The 23,605-nt window shown below is 26.2% G+C and overlaps 3 protein-coding genes across 4 annotated transcripts; 2 read left to right on the plus strand and 1 right to left on the minus strand.

Annotated features, from left to right (window-relative positions):
* The first annotated feature begins 93 nt into the window (after window positions 1–93).
* LOC114129676 (isocitrate dehydrogenase [NADP] cytoplasmic) lies at window positions 94–2,179 on the plus strand. Its single transcript, XM_027994474.2, has 2 exons — window positions 94–929; window positions 1,027–2,179. Exons 1-2 carry the CDS (start codon window positions 452–454, stop codon window positions 1,785–1,787), a joined length of 1,239 nt encoding a protein of 412 aa, XP_027850275.2. The 5' UTR covers window positions 94–451; the 3' UTR covers window positions 1,788–2,179.
* Window positions 2,180–11,319: 9,140 nt separating this feature from the next.
* On the plus strand, window positions 11,320–12,321 carry LOC114129677 (leucine repeat adapter protein 25-like). The gene is made up of 3 exons (XM_027994475.2): window positions 11,320–11,439; window positions 11,509–11,911; window positions 11,975–12,321. The coding sequence occupies exons 2-3, from the start codon at window positions 11,555–11,557 to the stop codon at window positions 12,206–12,208; spliced, it is 591 nt and encodes a 196-aa protein (XP_027850276.1). The 5' UTR covers window positions 11,320–11,439; window positions 11,509–11,554; the 3' UTR covers window positions 12,209–12,321.
* Window positions 12,322–13,350: 1,029 nt separating this feature from the next.
* Window positions 13,351–17,938, minus strand: LOC114129673 (Krueppel homolog 2). Of its 2 annotated transcripts, none has more exons than XM_027994471.2 (5): window positions 17,578–17,938; window positions 17,303–17,498; window positions 15,128–15,309; window positions 14,950–15,017; window positions 13,351–14,891 (listed from the first exon to the last, which is right to left on the minus strand). In XM_027994471.2, exons 2-5 carry the CDS (start codon window positions 17,458–17,460, stop codon window positions 14,538–14,540), a joined length of 762 nt encoding a protein of 253 aa, XP_027850272.1. In that variant the 5' UTR covers window positions 17,461–17,498; window positions 17,578–17,938; the 3' UTR covers window positions 13,351–14,537. The 2 variants fall into 2 exon arrangements, with proteins under 2 accessions (XP_027850272.1, XP_027850273.1); XM_027994472.2 differs by having other exon boundaries at window positions 17,303–17,511.
* Window positions 17,939–23,605: the final 5,667 nt, after the last annotated feature.

Here is a 23,605-nt window from a genome sequence, read left to right on the forward strand (position 1 = left end):
ATTTTTCCGTATCACAGAAATAATAATAGTGATTAAATTGAATTACTGATTAAATTCAAACATATGATCAGTGATCAGTCCTTATTTCCTTAATCAAATGTTGTTCCACGTAGGCTGCATAGCATTTAATTTTTACATAACCGAACTTTACCCCCATATTTGTTATTCTTCCGTATAAACGTCATATCCAATTAATCGACGCAATTGCTAGTCACTACGTCAGATCGAGTTCCGTGGATAATTCAAATAATCCGTCGTACATTCAATAATTTCATTTTAATTCAACCGTTTAGTTAGACGCTCACAGTCGCACCGGTTTATCGCGCATCGAATATCAGCCCATAATTTGATCGTATTATAAAGCTTTCTATACAGTAATTAATAAAAAATTCACCGTTTTACAACTAATACCTAAATAAGTTGGCCGTATTATTTTTAACGTACAACGACAATGGCGAAAATCAGTGCGGGACCCGTTGTTGACATTTTGGGCGATGAAATGACTCGCATCATCTGGGACTTAATCAAGGAAAAACTCATCCTACCGTTTTTGGACATCGAACTACATGTTTATGACTTGGGCATGGAAAACCGAGACTTGACTAACGATCAAGTGACATTAGACTGTGCCGAAGCCATTAAGAAATATAATGTCGGAATTAAATGCGCCACGATTACGCCCGACGAAAAGCGAGTCGAAGAATTCAAGCTGAAGAAAATGTGGAAAAGCCCCAACGGCACAATTAGGAACGTTCTTGGCGGTACAGTGTTCAGGGAAGCTATTATATGCAAGAACATTCCTAGGCTGGTTACTGGATGGGAAAAACCGATTATAATTGGAAGACACGCTCATGCTGACCAGTATAAAGCTACAGATTTCATTGTACCTGGAGCTGGCAAACTTACATTGACATGGACCTCTAATGATGGTAAGTCAATATTTATTTACTTATTTAATTTTTTTATATTACTTTGGTGTTGTAATGTGTATATACCTATATATAATTTATTTTTCTTGGTTTACAGGTAAAGATAAAATTGAAGAAGTTGTCAACGATTTCAAAGGTGCTGGAGTAGCATTAGGAATGTTTAACACGGATGCATCTATTACTGATTTCGCACATTCTTCATTCAAGTTTGCTTTATCTAGAGAACTTCCATTATATTTGAGTACTAAAAATACCATTTTAAAAAAATATGATGGTCGTTTCAAAGACATTTTCCAAGAAATTTATGATACACAATACAAACCATTGTATGAAGCCAAAGGTATTTGGTATGAACACAGATTAATTGACGACATGGTGGCCTATGCTATGAAATCTGAGGGAGGATTTGTGTGGGCGTGTAAAAATTATGATGGTGATGTTCAATCTGATTCTATTGCCCAGGGTTATGGATCATTGGGTTTGATGACATCAGTGTTGATTTGCCCTGATGGTAAAACTGTTGAATCGGAAGCTGCTCATGGCACTGTCACAAGACATTATCGTATGCATCAACAAGGTAAAGAAACATCTACTAATCCAATTGCATCCATCTTTGCATGGACAAGAGGATTGTTGCATAGAGCAAAATTGGATAACAATCAAAAATTAGAAGATTTTGCCAACAAATTAGAAGAAGTTTGCATTGAAACAATGGAAGCAGGATTCATGACTAAAGATTTGGCAATATGCATTAAAGGAATGAACGGTGTTCAAAGATCTGATTATCTGAATACATTTGAATTTTTGGACAAATTGGCTGAAAATTTGAAGCTTAAATTAAATCTTACATGCAAATAGTAATTATTGAAAATATTTAAATTTAAATTTTTCGCCATGTTTTATTTTATTTATATCTAATAATCATTTATTTATTCTTTTTTTTTTTAAATTTTAATTTCTTATATTGTGCCAGCCATAATTAAATAAAAAAATGTCATATATTTTTTTTTATCGGTGGTAGTAATTCATTTTTACATTAGTCAAATAAAATTAGGTGTAGGTTGCATATTTTGGGAACTACTTTAATTTAACGAGACTGATGATAAATATTATCAAAACACAAAAATGTATTTCATACAATAAACTTATTATACCGTATTGTCATTATTAAAATAAAACTTGCGTGTTATATTATCTTAAAATTTTATATTATCTTATTAGCTTAATAAAATTCATCAACGTTGGAAAAATGTGTTTTATTTGTGATTATAGTGTATCTTTGAGTATTGATTGTACCTAAAAATGTGTTAAAATTATCTTGAAGTTAAATGCAAACAGAATGGTATAGGTAAAGACAATAGTTGTGTGCATTAGTCATTTATTTTATGTTTAACATAAATAATTATGTGTTGTTTTATAGCATAATTTTAATAATAGATACAATATAAGAACTAACTCTGGACCCGTCTTAGTAAGCTTAAACTATGATAACTATTCTTCCTGAATTTTTTAATTACAACAGTCATAATAATAATTTCTTTTCTTTATAGTTAATTGATTAAATATTACACAATCACTGACATAATCATTATATTTTTTTTTTATAACTTATGTAGCTACCTACTTATTTATTTAGATAGGTACTTTTATCAAAGTATGGGTGGAGTCCTAATAAATAAAGTTGCATATTAATTATAAATTATTATGAATTTCTATATAATTATAAATCGATTAAATAATTTTATACACAATGCTCATTTTTTCAATCAATATTCATAGTATTAAATATTTATTAAATTAATATAATTAAGCATAACAAATACCTGCTGAGTGCTGACTATCATAAAGTTGATTAAAATATATGGAAATTTAGAATTGTATTGTCCATAAATTTAATAGTAGATTTGACAAAAGTTTCACTAAAACTTACTACATAAATTATACCAACATCAAAATTTATGTTTGGCAGAATAAAACGGACTTACAACTGTTTAGAAAACAGTTGGAAAAAATGATTCAGACAAATAACATTATATTTGGTTGAGTGTTGGATTTTTTTATTCAAGATAAATAATATGAACCAACTTATATGTTTATTATTTTACGAGTCAATTAGCTAATGTTTATTATCTACTTATTTACTTACAATATAGTTGCATATAATAGGTATTGGCTATTTGATTACAAGGACATCTACTAGTTTCAGTATTTATGATATAGGTAGGTATATAAATTGCTCAATGTTTAACAGTATATTTTTTTCTATTCGTATAAAACTGCCTTATTTGATTTATGTATGCATCATTAATAAACACTGTGTTTAACGATAAATGTAACACGAAATATTCATATTTATACTCTCTGAATTGAATTCTGATTTTTTTTTTTACCACGTAAAAAACTTGATTTAAAACTTATTTGAATGCGCAACAAACATTTTTTTTTATTGTACTTCACCTCATTGTTGAGTTTAAATTTGAAATAAAATAAACTTTTTAATTAACTGATTTATTAAGTTCTTTCAGTCTTAAAAATTGACTTGTTGGAAATGAGTTACAATTTCGATTTCTGAATTTAATAAATATTATGTATTATTTATGTGTATTGTATTTTTTAACAGTATCTACATTTTTAAAAGTTTCATTACCTATATGATTTCGTTTGATCTTTCTGTAAATTTATATATGGTTTCGAAAGTAAAAATCACGCGGAAGCGAAACCTTGTAAAATTATAAATAAAATGTTAATAAAATAATGCAATAAATAATTACTTAGGTATCTATAAAACAATCGAGACTTTAATCCTTTCTCATTAAGTCAATTTTTATGATAGAAAAAAACGTAATAAGTCAGTTGTTGTCAGTTATTTTAATTCAAATTAAAAGTCAAAACTAAGGTAAAATTAAAAAAAAATTGTTTTGCTATGCACAAGCGAAAAACAAAAATTTTTCAAAAATAAGGTGTCTTAATGCTATTTAAAAAACCTAAATGATATTCATGGGCTTACATTCAAATATGTGATATTAAATATATTACCTTTATCGTCAATCAGGTAGGTACTATATGCATACCAACAATAACGTACATCTTAATAATTTATGTAAAAATATTTAGAATTAAAATTTAACGAATCAGATTTCAAATAATATGTTAATTCATATAACATGTATAATAGTTCTAATGGTCTGATTGTCTGAGTTTCTATTATTTAACTTGTATGATTCATTAATCATATAAGGTGTTAAAAAAGTTATGCTAGTCATACTCATGTATTATGATATATAAGAATTTAAACGATTGGGAATAGTAACTAAAATTTTATAATTTAATGTGTGATATACTGATATAACTAAAAATGTATAGTACTAAAATATCACAATTTAAAAAACATCGTATCTCGTAACTCGTAAGTGAAAACTTAATAAAATCTTTATTAGGTACAATATAATTATATACCTGTACACAGTATATTTATATAGTTATTTATTTACCATACATAATATTATGTATACATTTTTTTTGTATTAAATTTAAATAATTTAATAATGTCTGAAAACCTATAAATACAAAAAAAAAATAATACTTAAAATTGTATGATAATTCATAAATTTCTAAGATGATTGTTGAAAAATTCAATAGTTTTAATCAAAATTTTACCACTTTGTCATTTGGTAAAAAGGACCAAATTGACTAAAAAAAATTCGATTTATTCGAATTTGGTAAAACACCTGTTGCAGGCGCGGATCCCACAGCCCGGGCCCACTCAAAATTTTCAAAAACAATAATTTTTATTATAAAATTTAAAATTTATTTTATGTATTATATATTTAGTAATCGTGCATGGAGAGTAACAAAACAATAATATATTTTACATTCAATTATAATTTTGTGGTTAAATTTACGGGCCCGCCCAAAAAAATATTACTGAATCCGCGCCTGACCCGCTGTTGCCATTTAAAAGAAAATACAAGTTGTATTGTGCATGAGCACACTCAAAGATCTAAAAATAAAAAAAGTCATCAAGAAATGTGTGTTAATTCCCTATCTCTCCCAAAAACCGCATATCAATCCTATTGTGTGACTGGACAGAATAATTTAGTATTACCTTATTTAAAAGGAAACACACTGTGTATAAATATAGTTTTAACTATGTTTCTTGTTTTGATCAATATAATTTAATAACCATTTAAAGCTAATTTCTATAAGGGAAATTAGTTTTATGCAATTCAGGTAGCCGGTAGGTACCTACTCATCATAGGTACCTACTTGTAAAAATGAAAATGACATAACGATAATGTACTTATAAAACCAATTTAATTTGGTTTGCTATTTAACTGATTTGTCACCTGCAATGCAATGTATACAAATTTTGTGAGGTATAACGTAGGTATAAAAGAAAAATTCATCTATGTATCTATACAAACACAATTTACACTAAAAGACAATTTAAGAAAATATTACGTCCGCAGAAATACCCAATTTTCCCTTCTATAGATCCGGTTCCGTGCTTACCTATGTTTAAACTTTAAACAGTAATATATATAGAGAGTTTAATTTACAACAATGGTTTACAGTATTATGTAGGTAACAATATTATTTTTTGTTATAAAAAAACTTCACGATTTCCAAAACTCAAACTAAGCTACATGAACAACATAATAATTAATAGGTGTCACAGATATATTATCTGAACTCAACGGCTTATGACTTTTAAATAAAATATATTATACCAACACTACATGCAGTTACATCGGTACATGTTTATGTCTTGTTTCTATTAAATACAGTTGACATAAGAATGTCGATGTCGATTAGATATTGGATACAAGGAAAAGAAGATTAAACTGTAGGTAAATTAAATTTACGTATACCTAGTAAATAATATAATATATTTTTTTTATAAATTTTTACATAGCAACCGTTTGCTATACACAATCACCGTCTCGATTGGTAACATTCTCAGTGTCACACAAATTAACAGAATGAGCCCCGGCCATAAGACATAATATACATGTCAAAAAATAATTTACTAAAAAAACTGACAACTATACATAGGTAAATAGGTAATTATATAATACTATATCTATATACATTATATAATGGATACATATAATACATAGTACATACATTACCTAAATTAATTATACTCTTATAGGCTATACTCGTAGTTCAGGGGTGGCAAACCTTTTGAACACTACGTGCCAAAAAAATTACCCCCCCCCCTTTTTTTTTAGAGCGTACCATGGAAAATATTATTTGTTATAATATTGAATGTTATATTCAATATTGTAAAAACAAATTTTAAATTTGTTTACGTATTACCTATAATATTATTTATAATATAATTAGAGTAAAAATCTTCGCATGTCTTCAAAATCATTTTGCATGCCAATATGCCATGGATTTGCCATCCCTGCTATAGTTCATACTTATAGATAGGTAGGTAACCTATATAGGCTATACCTATGCTTGTATGTTATCCTTATCAATTTATCATATAAGTAGTATTCTGTGATACTATGGAATATAAACTCTTTAAAAATCAGTAGGTACCTAACTATGTTGTTTAAAAGGGAGGGTATTTAAAAAATATTTACGCAAATTATTATTACCTAGGTACCTATCTACAATGTTGCAGTAGGTTCCTAATGTTTTATAATATTAATGTAGAATTTGTATACCTATGGTACCTATGTGAAATTATATATTTCCGGCAAACGTGTTTAACTTATAATAATATATTAATATAACAATATTTTCAATTTTAAAATATTACAATAAATTATAAAAACAAAACATAGTCGAAGTGATCTCTATTATTAGCCTTATTGCATTTCCCTGCGTATAGTCATTACTGTTTAAAATGTAAGTTAAAAAAATATCTCTGTAATGTAATAGTATACGTATATTAATTATAATATACATATAATCTACTCATAAATACATAATAATGACATAATTTAATATACTATATTATAGACGATACGTATACATAGTGCATTATTATAAACGACATGAACTATATAATAAGGTATATGCGGACTATAATATTATAATTTATAATAGTTACTAATGCGACTACGGTTGATTTAATAGGGTAATAACAAGTTGAGAGGTTATCAACAATTTAAATAATTAATAAGTACTTACTACCAATGTAATATGTCCCATATACAGTTAATATCTAGTTGTTGAAAGGTTATAAAAATATCAATGATTTTATACTTTAAAGGCACGTATTAAAATGCCAATAAAATAACATGTTTTTTTTATTTTAATGAGCTTTTGCCAATAAACATTACAGCTCAGCAATTATAGGTACATATTTACATAATATAGCGTAACAAGTACACGAGCCATCACGAGTAGGTACCTATATAATATATATAGATAACGGTTACAACTTCCAATTAGATAAGTAGGTAGAAGCCAACAGGTAGACCTTTATAGTAGATTACCTAATAAAATAATAAAATTAAAACAAAATATTTAAGTATAGTTTGTTGATTTAAATATTTAATTGATTTCGAATGAAGAATTAATGTGTTATGCATGCTACAGTAAGCTTATATATAGTATCTAAATAAGTGCCTATATGGGTACATAACTTAAGTGTTTATGTCTTTAATAAAATTATAAACTACAGAGCATTAGAAACAAGGAAAGTTTAATTAGATATTAGCCACTAGGTGTAGTGTTTTTTTTATGTTAGACAAGAACCATAACTAAGTAAGTATAGTAATTAAATGCTGGTCTATCAAACTATTTAAAATGTTGCGATAAGAATAGTGAATTAGCGGTCCACCGATGAAAAATAATAATTTTTAGAATGAAATTCTAAAATTAATGGAATAATTACACAACATAATAGTTACAAAAAAAAGAAGGAAAAGATTATTGAAATGAATTTGATGGTATGGTACTGTGGCCTTTGTTGATTTTTTGAAATATTATAATAAAGCTTATATAATATATTATATAATTAATTATATACCTATCTGTACCTATATAATAATACAAATAAGTAGGTACTAGGTGTCTACTGTCTAGGTATAGCCAGGTAGGCTGTAAATTATAAATACCAAAGTAGACGAGGTAGGTACTCCTATCTCCTTACTCTTCATAATATATTAGCATCGATTATAAATTAAAAAACTATATTTATAATCAAATCAATGATGATTGGTAAATTGGTAGGTTCTATTATTTTAAGTGAATAATAATATACAATTTCAAACTCAATAGTCAATTATACCTATTATAATTACGTTATATTTTATATCTTAAAATCTAAATCTGCTCAAAAATACTAAAACATGCTTATATAATGATACACATTAGGTACCTATATAAATTCAAAATAATAGTACCTACCTACTAACCTAGATACTTATATAGTTATATCTAATATATCACAATATCTGTGTAGCTGTAGATACTTAATAATGATTTTAAAAATATAATATAAATGCGTGTATGTCAGCGTATATCAATCATAATTAACGATCAATCAACGAAGTGACAACATAAAGTACGGTTTACATAATAATTATTTAATATAAACATACTTATATAATTTAGGTATATTAGGTATTTATAAAATAAAAAATATGAATATATTTTTTTCTAGATTTTGTTATACAATCTAAGTTTGAAGTTTTCGACTTTTTTTAGTTTATATGTTGATACGATGTTTTTTTTAGTAAATAATTTAAGATATACAAATTACAAATCATTTAAAATTCTAAAATTAAAATATTAAATAATCCTATGAGATTTATTAGATAATATTCTTATTTTAATTTAATAAAAAGTCAATTCACTCTAATCTCTAATATACATAACATGTTAATTGATATTTGGATTAGGTATTCAGAAAGTATAATTTGACAAATTATGCGTTTGTTAGACTAATACAACGCTAAACGATTGTATGGGTCATGGTTGTAGCATCCTCTTAAAATGTAATACAAGGTTTCTCATAGTTGTTAATACAGCAATGAAAAAACATCGAAAATACATAATTATATAGTCTCAATTTTTTCAATAGTAAATTTTTATCATTTACTTTAGATTATAATAAATGAATTAATTTTATAATGCGTTTCACCAGTAAAAAGTGTGGATGTCAAACGTAAAAAATTCCCAGCATTTTTCTTAAAAATGTGAAAAAATAGAAATTTTCATGCAAGACCAGTTTTAATAAAATCGATTTATTTTTATTTTGTGTTATTTCAAATAAAAGGAATAACTGATCGAGTTATTTATTATCTAACATTTTTTAGACATGATAACATTTAAAAAATATTTTGCGCTAATATTAAAATCGTTTTAAATTGATTATACTTGTATTCGTTTTTTAGATTCTAATTTCTAAGTGAAATAATTAATTTATATGGCCATAACTCACTTACCCTCCATGGCTCCATGTAAACGCAACTATACTTAATATTTATATGGTTATATACTTTAATACTTATATCGAGTTATATGTTTACTTTACTCTTCAATCTTTAAATGCTCTTCTTACATGATAATATCATGACAAATTATAATGTACATGGCTTTTTATTATTACCTATTGAAAATATTGTATTTATTTTCATTATTTTACATTGCTACTAATACTAGTAATACTATTATTTAACTATACTAGCCGCCTACATGACATCGTATTGTCACTTATTTATCTTTCTTATTTTATGTCATGATTAGTATTGTGGTCGTGTATTTAATATGTTAAGTTAAACTGGTGCATTTTGCCTTAATATTAATTTAGGAGAAATTGGTATATAAAGAAAGGAATTTTGAAGGCAATTGGTATTATATGCCTGCTGGGTTATCTTCTCGGGAATTGTGAACTGCTAGATCTTTTGTACTTTTCTTCCTCGTACTTCAAGAATTTAAGGAAAAACAGGAATGAGCAGATAAATCTCCCGTTATTAAGATTTTTCCATTATTGAATTATTCCCTTTTTTTTATATAATAAATAATTTATAATCGTCAAAAAAACCTATTTTAATATTAATAATATTTTGTACATTTATTGAAGTAAACCAATTTATCGTCATAAGATCTTTCGCGGGTAAAAGTTGATGAAAATTTTTTAAGAATTTTAAAAATGGATTAGACATTTGATGACAAAAGTTTTTGATTCACGATTGATATATTTATTGAAATATACTAGGTAAAAATACTAACATGAGATATTTTCCTATAAATGGGAGTGGCGGTCATCGATTATAACGTAAAAAGTTCTCTTATAAATAGTGCCGGCGACCCGGACACCCGATACACTGATGAATGATGGGCGATGGGCCCGTGCCCCGTAGGCGAGTTGTTACTTGTTTTATTGCCGACAGAGTTCGCACGAGTCGTTTATTATCTTATAGGAAAAAACCAATAGCCTAAGAATAAAAATTGATAATGATAAGGAAATTCTGTCGTCAAATCGAAGTCGATGGTTTTGTGTCGGCCATCCAAATCCGGTTCTCTTGTTATGATAATTTTTATTTACCTACTGTAGGTAAACACTGAACCAAAGTATACTTTTTTTGTAACTCGCTTAACTTCAATGTGTGCCGAATGCCGGAAACACCAAAGAAATTGAAAGTTGTGGTCAAAGGTAAAGAAACAACACCGTTTGCCAAAATGTGGTTACGAATAATTTTGATTACTAATATTACTAATACTTCATAGTTTCATATGTAGTTCATTTGTGCATTTTAGTGGGCTTCTATCGATTAATATTAGTGAAAATTCTGAAAATAGTTTTTAAATAATTGTATTTCGATGTATTAGAGTGAATTGCCCAGTAGTTGACTTTATATAATCACAAGTCTTAATTTAAGGTGAACAATTTAAATTCCGAAAACTGATCCAGTATAGTATAAGTATAATGTATCTCTTCAAATATTCATGTAGATCTTTCAGATATTTTCTTTAGGCTATTTTGATCGTTATTGTGATAATAATCTATTAAAGTTTTTGTATACCTAAATAATATTTTATAGTTGTACAACAAACTTAATAAAATGTAATGTTTTTCGCTTTATCATTGTTATACTGTTACTTTAAAACAAGTTTTGATTGTAAAATTAGTAAGATGTGCAAGACCACATTAGGTTTATAATACCTAATGCTAAAATTACAGAACACAATTAAAAGAAATTAATGACAAATTTAGGCAATTGTATAGTTTTGTTTTATTTAACTGTCACTTGTCAAAACTGAATTTAATCAACAGTCTAATTTTTACACAGAATTTTATTTAAAAAAAATACTGTTAACTCGACTTTCGAACAGGTCTTATTTACTGCTTTAAATTAGTACATAATATATGTTATTCATTTATAAATATAGTATGTAATTGTTTTATATTATATTTTAGACGTACTTGGCGTTGCACAATGGCGCTGGGTAGCCAATGACGATACCTGTGGTATTTGTCGAGTGGCGTTTGAAGCTTGCTGTCCTGACTGCAAGTTTGCTGGTGACGATTGTCCTTTAGGTGGATTAATTAATTAATGATGATCAAGTAAATGTTGATACTTATTCAGTTAATATTCTATTGTTTCAGTGTGGGGTCAGTGTTCACATTGCTTCCACATTCATTGCATAATGAAATGGCTCAACGCCCAGTCCGTACACCATCAGTGCCCGATGTGTCGTCAGGAGTGGAAGTTTCGAGAGTAGACTCAGATTTATTATCACCTTTATCGTTGTCTTATGATTCCGAACTACCACCTCTACCTGAAAGCCTTAGTCGTTTAAGCCTGTATGATGTACCACCACGTTCTAAACCTGAACCTGCTCGACGTCATTCACCTAAACCAACAGAACTTGTTGGCTCACCTAAACAAGTACGTCAGTCACCAATACCATCTGAACATTCTGATAAACGTCCAACTGAAAAACCGCCAGTTCCACCTAGGAAACCGTCATCTGTTGACCTAAAACTCGCACATCTCCGAAATGAAATGGTATATAACATTAATATTAAATTTATTCAGTTTCTATTTTCTATTGTTATTTATATGTTTAAGGCAAGTCTACGTCAAATGGATTTACAACTTTTGTCTCAGTTACGGCAGCTCAATGATTCTATTAGTTCATATAGACAAGAATTGATTATGAACATGGATTCTTATTCATCATCAGACACTGATGGCTCAGATACTACATCAGTCTATTCAAATGTAACTCCCAGCAGTTTCGATTTATCTCGTTCCTCAACACAGTCAACTCCCAAACGTCCACCAACATCTACAGATTTATGAAAATATGGTATTAAACGTAAACTGGGCTGTCTTTTTATAAATATTTTTTACTAATAATTATTATATTATGTAATTACAATTTAAGACAATAAAATTTACTTACTTTCATGAAAGTGTACAATATATATTTAATAGTATTCCTTGCTTATCATGATGATACAACACTAATTTTTACCAACTAATAAGAAAATTAATGAATGTGTATAATATACTATAATTATTTTATAAATTGCAAGTTAATACATTTTTAAGAGATTAACATATTTGTTTTGTTTTTATTGTTAAGTATTGGAGCTTAAATTTGTAGAAAAAAAGGTATTTTTATTTAGTTTAAAATTAAAATTACAATAATATGATAGACGACATAAGTGTTTTAACAATTGATAACTCAGTGAAACAATTCTGTGCTTTATCAATTTTAGGACTAAATTACTAAAACAACATTTTTTTGCAGTAAAACTAATTTATTATTTGATTATAGATAAAGAATTCCAATAACAATTCAATCTATAAACTAAATTAGTTTAACAAGAAATGTTCAAGTATAAAATTAAACAACCTTCGCCAATGAGTCATTACAATGATTATGTTGTCGAATTTATTAATCACCCACTCAGAAATGTAATAGATTGTGAAAAACTTTTAGGTTGATGACGTATACAAATTACCTGAGTGGAAAAAGAATGTTTGAAATGCATGAGGAAAAACTATTTATTAAGAATAAAAATATATTTCTTTAGTGCTAGTATTAGAACAGCTGCCTTCAACAAAGTTGGTCTTGTTATAAAATCAAAAAAAATATTTGAAAAAATATTGTCATGTACGGGTTCGTTAAAAAATTAATGAGTACATCTATATAAATATTGATTGTAATGAATAAAATATTAATGTATGATTATTTGTAAATGACACGGTTTTTTTAAATTTTTAATAATTACTCACTAAGATAAACTTTAAGAAACGTCCAATTTATTGTATTATGAGTAAACAATTACACTGCAAAATATAAATATCTGTTAATTTTTAAAAGTAAAAAAATTGTCCATCAAATTACAAGTATTTTTTTACTTTTTATTCATGAGTTTTTATAACTTATACACCATATTAACAAACGAATACACATTAAAAAAAAAAACACATAATATTAACCAAAACCTTAATTTTATTCAGGCAAATTTTGTATTTACAAAAGAATAAAAACAATGATTTATATAAAATTAATCTATTACTGTTTGTGAGTTTAAAATATAAATAAAGTAAACTTAAGTGCTTATAATGAAGTTATATCAAATAACTGCTTAACATTGCATCTAACACAAAATATTATATTCAAGTACCTAATTACCTTGTACATACCTACTGTGTACACATAAAATAAACAAAAATTCATAATTCATTACAATATGGTTTATACACAAGTAAGTATTCATGTTATATTTGGCAACGTTTTAGGTATAAGGAATACTATTTTTTTAGTAGATTAATTTAATAATACAATATTTTAAAATTTATAATTATATTTTCAAGGCTATAAAGTGGCATTTTATGGATAAAATATTTTATAAATAAACCTTCTAGAGTAATTGTAAACAGAATAGAAAGTTCCAGAAAATTAAATTAATTTTTGTATTTAATCTAAAATAATATTGAATGTTGTACTTGTGTCAGTCAAACTTAAATGCATTTTTTTGTATTCTATTTAATGAATTCACACGATCTTATTTACTTGGAGAATACAATATAATTTATAAATTATAATACTATGTTCATAAAAAAAAAATAATACATAAATAAATATTTTTTTTTAAATCACAGAACACTTAAAAATTAAGAAACAATATTAGTTTTAATTTTATTAAGGTTAGTTTTTAATTTATAAAAGGTATAATATACTGTTTAATCTTTATGCACGCATAGAAGTAAACCTATTATAAAGTAATTCAAATTAAATTTGATCAAATGTATTATTTTAAAACAAAAAGGCAAACATTCAAACCCTTGTGAAACACATTTAAAATAAAAATATTAAATAGAATAACTTTAGTCCATAATGAAAATACCATAAACATAAATTTCTGAATACAAACAGTACATACTAAAGTACAATTTAAATATTCATTTTATTTTAAATAGAAGAACCGGAACCAAATAAAATAATAAAATAATAATAAATAAACAAAAAATCCAAGCAATATTTTTCATACATTTAGTACGTTTATCCAAATGGCATTTCTATATCTCTAAGACTAATGAAACATGTGTTAGATAAGTCCCATCAACATGTACTTAAATAAAAATATGATAATGACAATGAATAAGTCAAAGATTATTAATTTTGTGGTACTACGGGAGCCATCCGACTAATGGTAGCAATACCCGATAAAATAGCAGATCGCAAAAATGACGGTGTGCCTGATTTGTTTGCAAAGTTTTCAGCTGCTATACGAAGGTCTGTAAACATTAGTCTTGTATGCGGATTACGTTGTGAAGCATATCGTAATGTGAGGAAATGATAGTAGAATACAATAGACAACAATCCAGAGCGGCCAAAGAATGACATGAATAATGTGAGAGGCATAACTAAGATTTCAGAGAAGGCAATCAGGCGTAATATACTTCGTGATTGGAACTCAACCAAAGATATCAATAGTCGAGCACCCCACCATGCATTTTGACCAAGAAGCTGAAAATTTTTTTTTATGATTAGTAATTTTTTATTATTAAATAAATATTATACTTACATCAAGTAAAGTTAGAGAATAGCTGGCAAAGTGTACCGTTGAAAATAAAAACACTGGCAGGATTACAACTGAAATAAATCTATGTTAAGGAAAACATTAAATCGCAGTTTAAATTCAAATCAAAAATATTTTATATATTTAATAGATCATAAAAATATGTTGAATATTTAAAGGATACGGATATTGGGTGACACATATAAAAATATCACTGAGTACAATAGGTAATGGCAACTGTCTTCTTTGAATAATTGTGTCAGGAACTGTAAAGAAATTTGCATGGCTGGCAAACGTTGATGAAGACGCAATGCACTTGTAGCTGCATTTGCCAATAAAATTCTATAATACGCACTAGCTGGGTTCCTAAAAATTAAAAATTTACATAAATCTACCTATTTATTTATATATATATATAAAAAACAAAAATGTATTATACTTTTTCTATCTCAGGTAACTTTAGTAAACTTACTATTAAAATTTTTTATCAATTTAAAATCTATTTAATTTTCAACTTTCAATATTGCATTTTCCATCAATTCAATTATAAAAAAAATCCAAAAACCTTTTTATAGTTTTATTTGCACTCTAATGACAATAATGAATAAAAAATCTTACATTTTAATATGTTTTAAATAAATTAAATTAGAGTATACTTTTTCATTAGGAAAGTGTTGTAATTGTAGGTATAATAAATACAATTTATAATCATTATAACTAAGAAAGTCAGTTTGGTGATGCTATGAGTTAGATGAATAAATTTAATATTATGGCTGTACACCCTGTCAACTTTTATAATAATTTTTTGAATGATTAAAAATATTAATTTATTCATTGAAGATAATATTATAGAATAATTGTAAATTTATGAATGTTAATAATAATAGATTATTTAATGTAAGTACATTGTTAATTTTAAATTTAATAAGATCTATTGGTAATTATTAATTACAATTAGGTAGGTACCTAAGTAGCATATATATTCTTCAGTAGATATAGGTAAAATAATAACATTTTAGAATAAGTAATTAAATTTGAGGTCATATTATGATTATAGCATAATGGCCTTGTACAATGCTATGACATGTTCAGTAAGACAAGATATCTAATTAACATAATCAATATTTTTCAGTTTTATAATTCTTAAGTAATATAAAATAAACTTCAAATTTCAATATACCAAAAAAAGTTTGATTGTTATTAAAATTAAAATGTTAATTTTATTAACAGAAAAAAATGGATAGTATACATGTTAAATAAATTGATCATCGAAACGTTAATAGTTTAGAAATCATATGATTATTGTAGACCACAATAAAGTGTCAATTCTAATGTATTCCCCAATTGTATTCCAAAATCAAATATTAATTTTACAGGGACTGAAATTAAGATTATTTGAAAAATATGGGAATACAATCAATGCAATTTAAGTATTAAATAACCTATTATGTTTTACCATATTATTTTTCTATTATATTACTATTATATATCTACTGTTTAATGCTAAAAAATTATTTAATTTTAATAATTCAGATAATTATTTGATCACTATATAGCGTACAATTTAGTAAAGGGTAGACACAAATGAATTCCAGCCCTGAGCTTTTTTCATTATTTATTACTTTAAAGATCCCTTTTATATAATTTATTTGGTCATTAATAAAACATAATACCTATTATCTCTAACAATATTCAAGATATTTCATACTATATCAGTGGTTATAATTTTTTTTTTTTAAATTATTAGTAGGTATTTACTTCATATAATTTATAGCTACAACTAATATTATAATAGGTAGGTGTATAATGTCATTTTGCATCCTTTTTTCATTCTTAAATCTACTCCTGATTTTAATGTTATGTTCAATCTATCATTTAGTCAATAATATAATATTAAATGATTATGTAATTGCATTATGTTTTCTGATTGATAAACAATAAATTATTATAATGATATTTTTTAGCTTCACTTTCAGTCTTCAAACATAAATATATAAGTAAAAAAATATAATTGAATATCTTATAGGAAACTGAAAAAAAACATATTAACTTAAGTATAGAAAATGAGTTAAAAATACAAGTTTTTATTATTTCAATCAAAATTAAAGTATTAAAAGACAGGAAATCTTTATCAATCAAAACAAATGGGTACCTAATATAGAAAAATGTTAGAACATTAATTAAGAATGATACTAAAATAGAAAGTTGTTTATTCAGTAAGTACCTAAGTACTTTAATTTCAAACCTAAGTAATGTGCATTTATAAATAAATTTTATTTCATACCTAAAACACGAGTTGATAGCAAGGTTAATGTGTACATATACATTGGAAACATTGGAAAAAGAAAATTTATCTTACCAGAAAAGTGGCAGAATGTATGCAAATGTAAAAACAATTGTTGCCAATCTTGTACACCAAAGAGATACTTCAACTTTATGTGATATAACATGTTGTTTAAGAGCTTCAATACCCTTTGGTCTAGTTTCACTATCTGTTCCAGCGTCGCCTTCAGCCATGATTGATTGGGCGAATTTAAAACTTTTATTGAAGAAAACTAAAAAATAAAACTAATATCAATGGCATAAAAAAAAATTTAATCCACTGAAAAGCCTGAGATTTAAAATTCCACTTACCTTTCTCTAATAACTTGAACAAGTCAAAGAAAAATGTTGCAATACACTAGTCTTCAAAAAGACTTCAAAAAAAGTGAATGACGATAATTATTGATTCGATAAATTGGATATGTTATCGGTAAAACGGTGATAAAAGAAACGGGTATTACGATTTTCAATATTTTTTATAAAAACGCTTTAATACAACGCCTATAAAAGAGGAACCAACAAAAATGACCACGAGCTGTGGGCAAGTCTTGTGCACCAAGAATTAAGAAAATACGTAAAAGCGATGACAATCAGAACGGTAGAACTTGCGGAGGTCGGGCTGTCGGAGAAACGATGATAACCTGTTTTTTTTTAAGGACAGCTAGTGACTATAGTGGGCTAGTGGCTGTTATGTAGTTTGTTCACCGATTACGACGTTCACAGTTTAACCATTTTGGGACGCGTTAAAATTCCCTACGATGACTACGTGTCTCTGAATGATGTCTGTTGTGCTAAAAGTTTACAGTGACAAATTATAATAATATAGCAATCGGAAATTTGTTCTATGACGAGATGTCATGGCCACACGGGAGTACCGACTACCGGACTACTGGACTTATAAGTTATATGTAATCTGCATAGTAGGAAATTGGGTACCTAATACTTCTAAGTGTACAAGTGGTATTACTATTGGAGAAGTTACCCAACTACTTAAAATTTAAAATATAATGGAAACATTTTTCTGGGCTTATCTACTTGAAATATTTAAAAAAAATTTTTTTATGGATGATGTAATTGTTATATAAATATTTTGTTTTCAACTATGTAGGTATTTAAAATTTTAAAATTAAAAAATATTTGAGAATAATTATTATGATACTTGAATATTGTCCCCCCAAAGTTATTCTTATTGTAGCATTGTAGCAATTAAAAATATCAAGAAGACACGCGCATGCAATTTTATTATTGTGCACAATTCTATTTACGTTATTGCGTTTTAATTGTTTTAAATCCAAATTGTCTGTCTATACCTCGTATAGAGATTTAAGACTTGTTTTTTTGTACTGTGCAGAGGAAGCAAGTCTTATTTTACAATTTATTCTTAAAGTGATAATTGATTACCATTCAAAGAGTTCTTCAAGAATTTCAGGTAAAAAAAAAAATTGTTTAGACAAATTATTTACCTATCAATATTATAAGTACACATTTATTAAGAAAATATTCTTTATAGGCAAATAATACTTTTTATGGATATCTTTGAAATATTTTTTTATTAAAATAGATGAAAAATAAAATATTTACAATTTGTTTACATAATAATACAATGGTTTAATCATTTTACAAGTTTCTACTGTGTGTGACGATGTGTGAAAAGAAGTATCCATTATTGATACTACTTCCAAGTATGAACTCAATTTTCAATGTTATTATTTTGTGTATATTTTAGGTAATATTAAAGAGATTACGAGGCCATTTTCGCTTAAGGTCTGTCAGCGTTTTGCAGGCAGACGGCGTGAAATAACACACAAACACAAAACCAAGTTAAAAAACACCTAAGCGTAATTAACCATGCTTGCAGTATTCGGTGCGATACTAGTGACTTGACAGTTCATATCTAATACATATTTAAACTCCTACAAAAGTTGTTCTTTTATCTGTATGAAAATATTGAAAGTTCTACCTCAGGGATAGCAAATAAGATTTTTACAACGTGCCAATTTATGACATAATCCAAAAAAAAATTTTCAACCGTGCCATAATTATTTTTATTTTTATTTTTTTTTTATTATTTTTTACAGAAAAATACAAATTAAAAATATAAAAGAAAAATTAATGATTATAATGTAGTCGTTGTGAAATATATATAATTAATATGCGCAATTGATTATTCAATTTATTTTATGTTACTTAAATCTATAAATATATATGGATAAATGAAAGTTTTTCGAGTGACATCGAAAATCTCATGCGTGCCAAACTTAGCACGCGTGCCACTTATTTGCCATCCTTGTCCTACCTAGTCTATTGTACTTGAATAGCTATATAATATGTTATATCCAAATACCCGGTATGTTATATTATATGTAATTCGTGCACGGAAAATGTAGGAGGGTCTGAATAGTCTATTCGGTATGGTGTTAACGAAGAAAACTGAAGTTAAAAATTATAATTGACACCTTAAACAGTTGACATAAAGAAACGAGGTTTTTTGTGTTAGTGAGAACTGAGAGGATGTGTTAAATTGTTATTTTTTATGGTTAGTAGTACCATGGTACAACTGTACACTGTAGTACCATTGATTATAGAATTGACTGTTATTACCTACACTTATCTAAACGTTTAAAACGTGCTTTTTACCGTCTCAATCGTTGAAACGTGTTTTTATTCGATCTTTCTTTCTGTTTATTTCTAATGAAACTTAATCATTACGTATTACTACATATTTAGTAGATATTTACATTCTTAAAAAAAAAAAAAAAAATGGATGATATAATTCGCAGATCGTTATACGAAAATTTTGTTTTTATGGTTCTCCTTAAGGTTAGTACTTAATACATAAAAATTAATTTACTTTGTACTTGAAAATTTTACTGAACGAAATTTATGGAAAAAAATTTAAAATACTAATAGGTAGGTACAAGGTACTTATATTTATACAAATTATAATCGTTGTCAATATTAAATTATATAAAAAATAGAAATGTATGGTTGCTTAGTAGTATTGCAGAGTTTAGTTAAAAAATCTTAAAAATCGTACAGCCTACGTCCACAATGTACCTATAGTGTGCATATATAATTTCATCAGACTACAGGCCTTATAAAGGGTGGATAGGTAGCTTAAAATTTTTTTGTTGCAAGGAAATATTTTTGTGATCAGTAGAAAAAAATTCACTTGTTTCTTATGAATTTTAGTAGCATTAAACATTTAATGATATGATGATACCCATTTACATTATAATAATATTGGATGTTCATTATATTTACATAGTATGAAATTACTATATTATAGGTAATCTACTATTATTAGACTATGATCTATTGGAATTGGATTAATTACTACTATTACTGGGTAGGTATTATTATGAATATCGACTATTCGTCCGTTAGAAAGATAACCATAATCTATGTTTTCGTAGAAGTTTATCATCGATATTTTCAATTGCCATTTTGATAATATTCGTGTTTTAAACATATTATATTTTACTGGATAAAAAATTCCTTCTTTCTACTTAATAAAATAAAGTATATATTTTTTTTATCATACATTCTAAGAATCATAATACCAATATGAGCGTTTAAAATAGTATTGAATAATTAATTATTGTTTTAACGCTATTATTTTTTAATACTTCCTACATTTGGTATTGATCCAGAATACCTACCCCTTAAAAATCGTTACGTAAGTTCCCAGCACTAAGCATAGATATCTAATTTTCTTTGAATAGCATTAAATATTTAGTAGGTAGTGACGTGCTCAGTTTTTTAATATAGGAAGGGATAAATAATAATGCTGTGTACAATTATGTATTTAATGACAATATTTTATTTTATTAGTGTTTCGTAGTAATAGATAAAAATAAAATTAATGTACCTACTTACTGATAAGTATTTTTTAACTATTTTAGAAATAATAAATTAGATTTTTAAGTTAAGAAGGTTAAATATTATATATTATATATATAATCTATTTGTTTTGGTTTGGTGTAGGTACAAATAACAACTAATTTAATGTTTAGATAAAATTATTAATATTATAAAAAAAAATGTTTTTTTACTCCCTTATGGTATTTAAAAGAACACGTTAAATATTCAAATAAATAAATAAATTAAAAAAATATAATTCACTTTATTTATTATATAAATTAATAATAATCAAAATAATCAAAATACAAAATACAAAAACAAATTGGTGAGTTTAAATTAAAAAAAAAAAAATATTTGTATAGTTGCGGTCATCCGATATGATTATGATTGTCTGATAAAACAGGTCCGGAGCTGAGATATATACATATAGTATCTTGTCCGTGGACAAGATAAGGAATAAAAGATTTCAAATAATATGTGCCATGGTAATCGGTTGTAATCAACAACAATGTAGTTTGTATTAATCACGCTATTGAAAGCTATTATAAGATGATATGTAGAAACAATGGCGGAAAAAAGGCCCAATCCGGGGCAAATATTACAAAGGGTCTGCACTCTGCAGTACCATATTATAGCAACATTATTTTTTTAAATATATATTTCTTGTTAAATTGCCTCAAATTCAATTAAACTATAATATAACAAATAACTACAAATTTATTAGAATTATTAGATAGGTAACTATCTAAAAATTCAAAATATTTATATTGAAATAGGATTTTTAGAAATCAAAAATATGTTAAGTTCAATAAAAAATATGATATTATTAATTGGTATTAAGGTAGGTATTAGTGTATTACTAGTTAATAGTTTATTCCTAAAGTAAATACACATATGAGTACCTACATAACACATAAATTCTGGAATAATTAGATACGAGAAATTTATTTTTTCAAACCGATATAAAAAAAAAAAAAACTGGGATAATAAACCATATTAATGATAAGGTGAAAATAGCTCAGTGTGCTTTGTTCATATCGGTTTGTTTGAAATGTTTGAATGTATTTATTGGTAGAAATATAGAATCATTTCCCGTTCTATTTTTGATGTACATAGTTTAAAAAAAATGTAAAGGTTTGAGTACAGAGTAGGGCTTATTCTAAGGATTTTTACCTACTGCCTAACCACACTGAAAAGTTAGTTTTATGAAATTTATTTGGATTATAATTTATAATACTTATCCCCCCTTCAAATAAATTATATATTGATATTTTTTTAGAGTGGAAAAGAGTGGAGTACTTCAGAGTTCCAATAATGACTAATAAATAATAATCATCAATGCAAAACATGTTATTGTGGGTACTGATAACAGATGAGAGGTATTTAAAATGCCTATATCTTACTCCTATAATTATTGTACCCAGTTATACGCTAATCGCCTTAAAAATGCAGAATTTAATGATAAATAAGTTATTTAAATAAAAAAATGTATGGAGTTTATTTTATTGACTTAATTAATACCTTAAAAAAATTCTACACAGTTTTAAGATTCTCATAATTTTAATACTTTACTATAGTAATTGTGTATGTCGCGGTCGTACCTCAATGTTTATTTTGTTTTATAATTGAAAAATAGGTTTCTCTTAAAAATCCATTGATAATTTTTAAATGGGTCTATTGTAAATCAATATTATAAGTTAGAGAACCGATATAAAAGCGAGTTGTGTGAATTAGAGAAACTATAGAAAATATGAGATGTATTTTGAAAATTGTTCATCAGCGTCTGTTTAAATGATAACAACAATACTGTACCTATTTATCATAAAAACGAGTAATTACTAATTACTAATTTACTATTAAATAATTGATTTGATTTCAAATTATGCAATCTATACTACTTGCCTCCCATTCTTATTGTAAACAAAAAGGTTTAATAATATTTATATATGTATATGAGTTGCCTTCTAAAAATGTTCATACTAATTCTAATGGCTACTATATCAACATTTTTATAGTTACTTTATACATACACAACTAGGTAGTGACTAGTGAACAGTGAACCACTAGTTCATAAATGTCACTAAATTATACTAAGTAAATAAATAAATAATGTATGTATACATAATATTAATAAACCTATATACATATGTATTGTGTTAAAATTATAAAAAAATGAGTTTACATCAACATAATAATTATATTTAATATAATGGTATTTGTAAAGTCTAACTGGGCTTGGAAAAAAGTGAAAAAATAAAAAATACGGCGTTTATGTATACAGACTTTAATGTACCTTAGTTCACGGACAAATCGGCGTTAGTGTACCTAGTGATACTTGTTTGTGCATAGTACACAATTATATTTTTATACCTGTAAATTGACAACTAGTCAACGAAAACTGTGAAAACCTGCCAATATAAATGTTGACCTAAAAAATGACGACTCATTTACGTAAAATAATTAAATCGTACCTATT

This window comes from Aphis gossypii, chromosome 1 (assembly GCF_020184175.1).
Source record: "Aphis gossypii isolate Hap1 chromosome 1, ASM2018417v2, whole genome shotgun sequence".
Classification (NCBI taxonomy): Eukaryota; Metazoa; Arthropoda; class Insecta; order Hemiptera; family Aphididae; genus Aphis; species Aphis gossypii.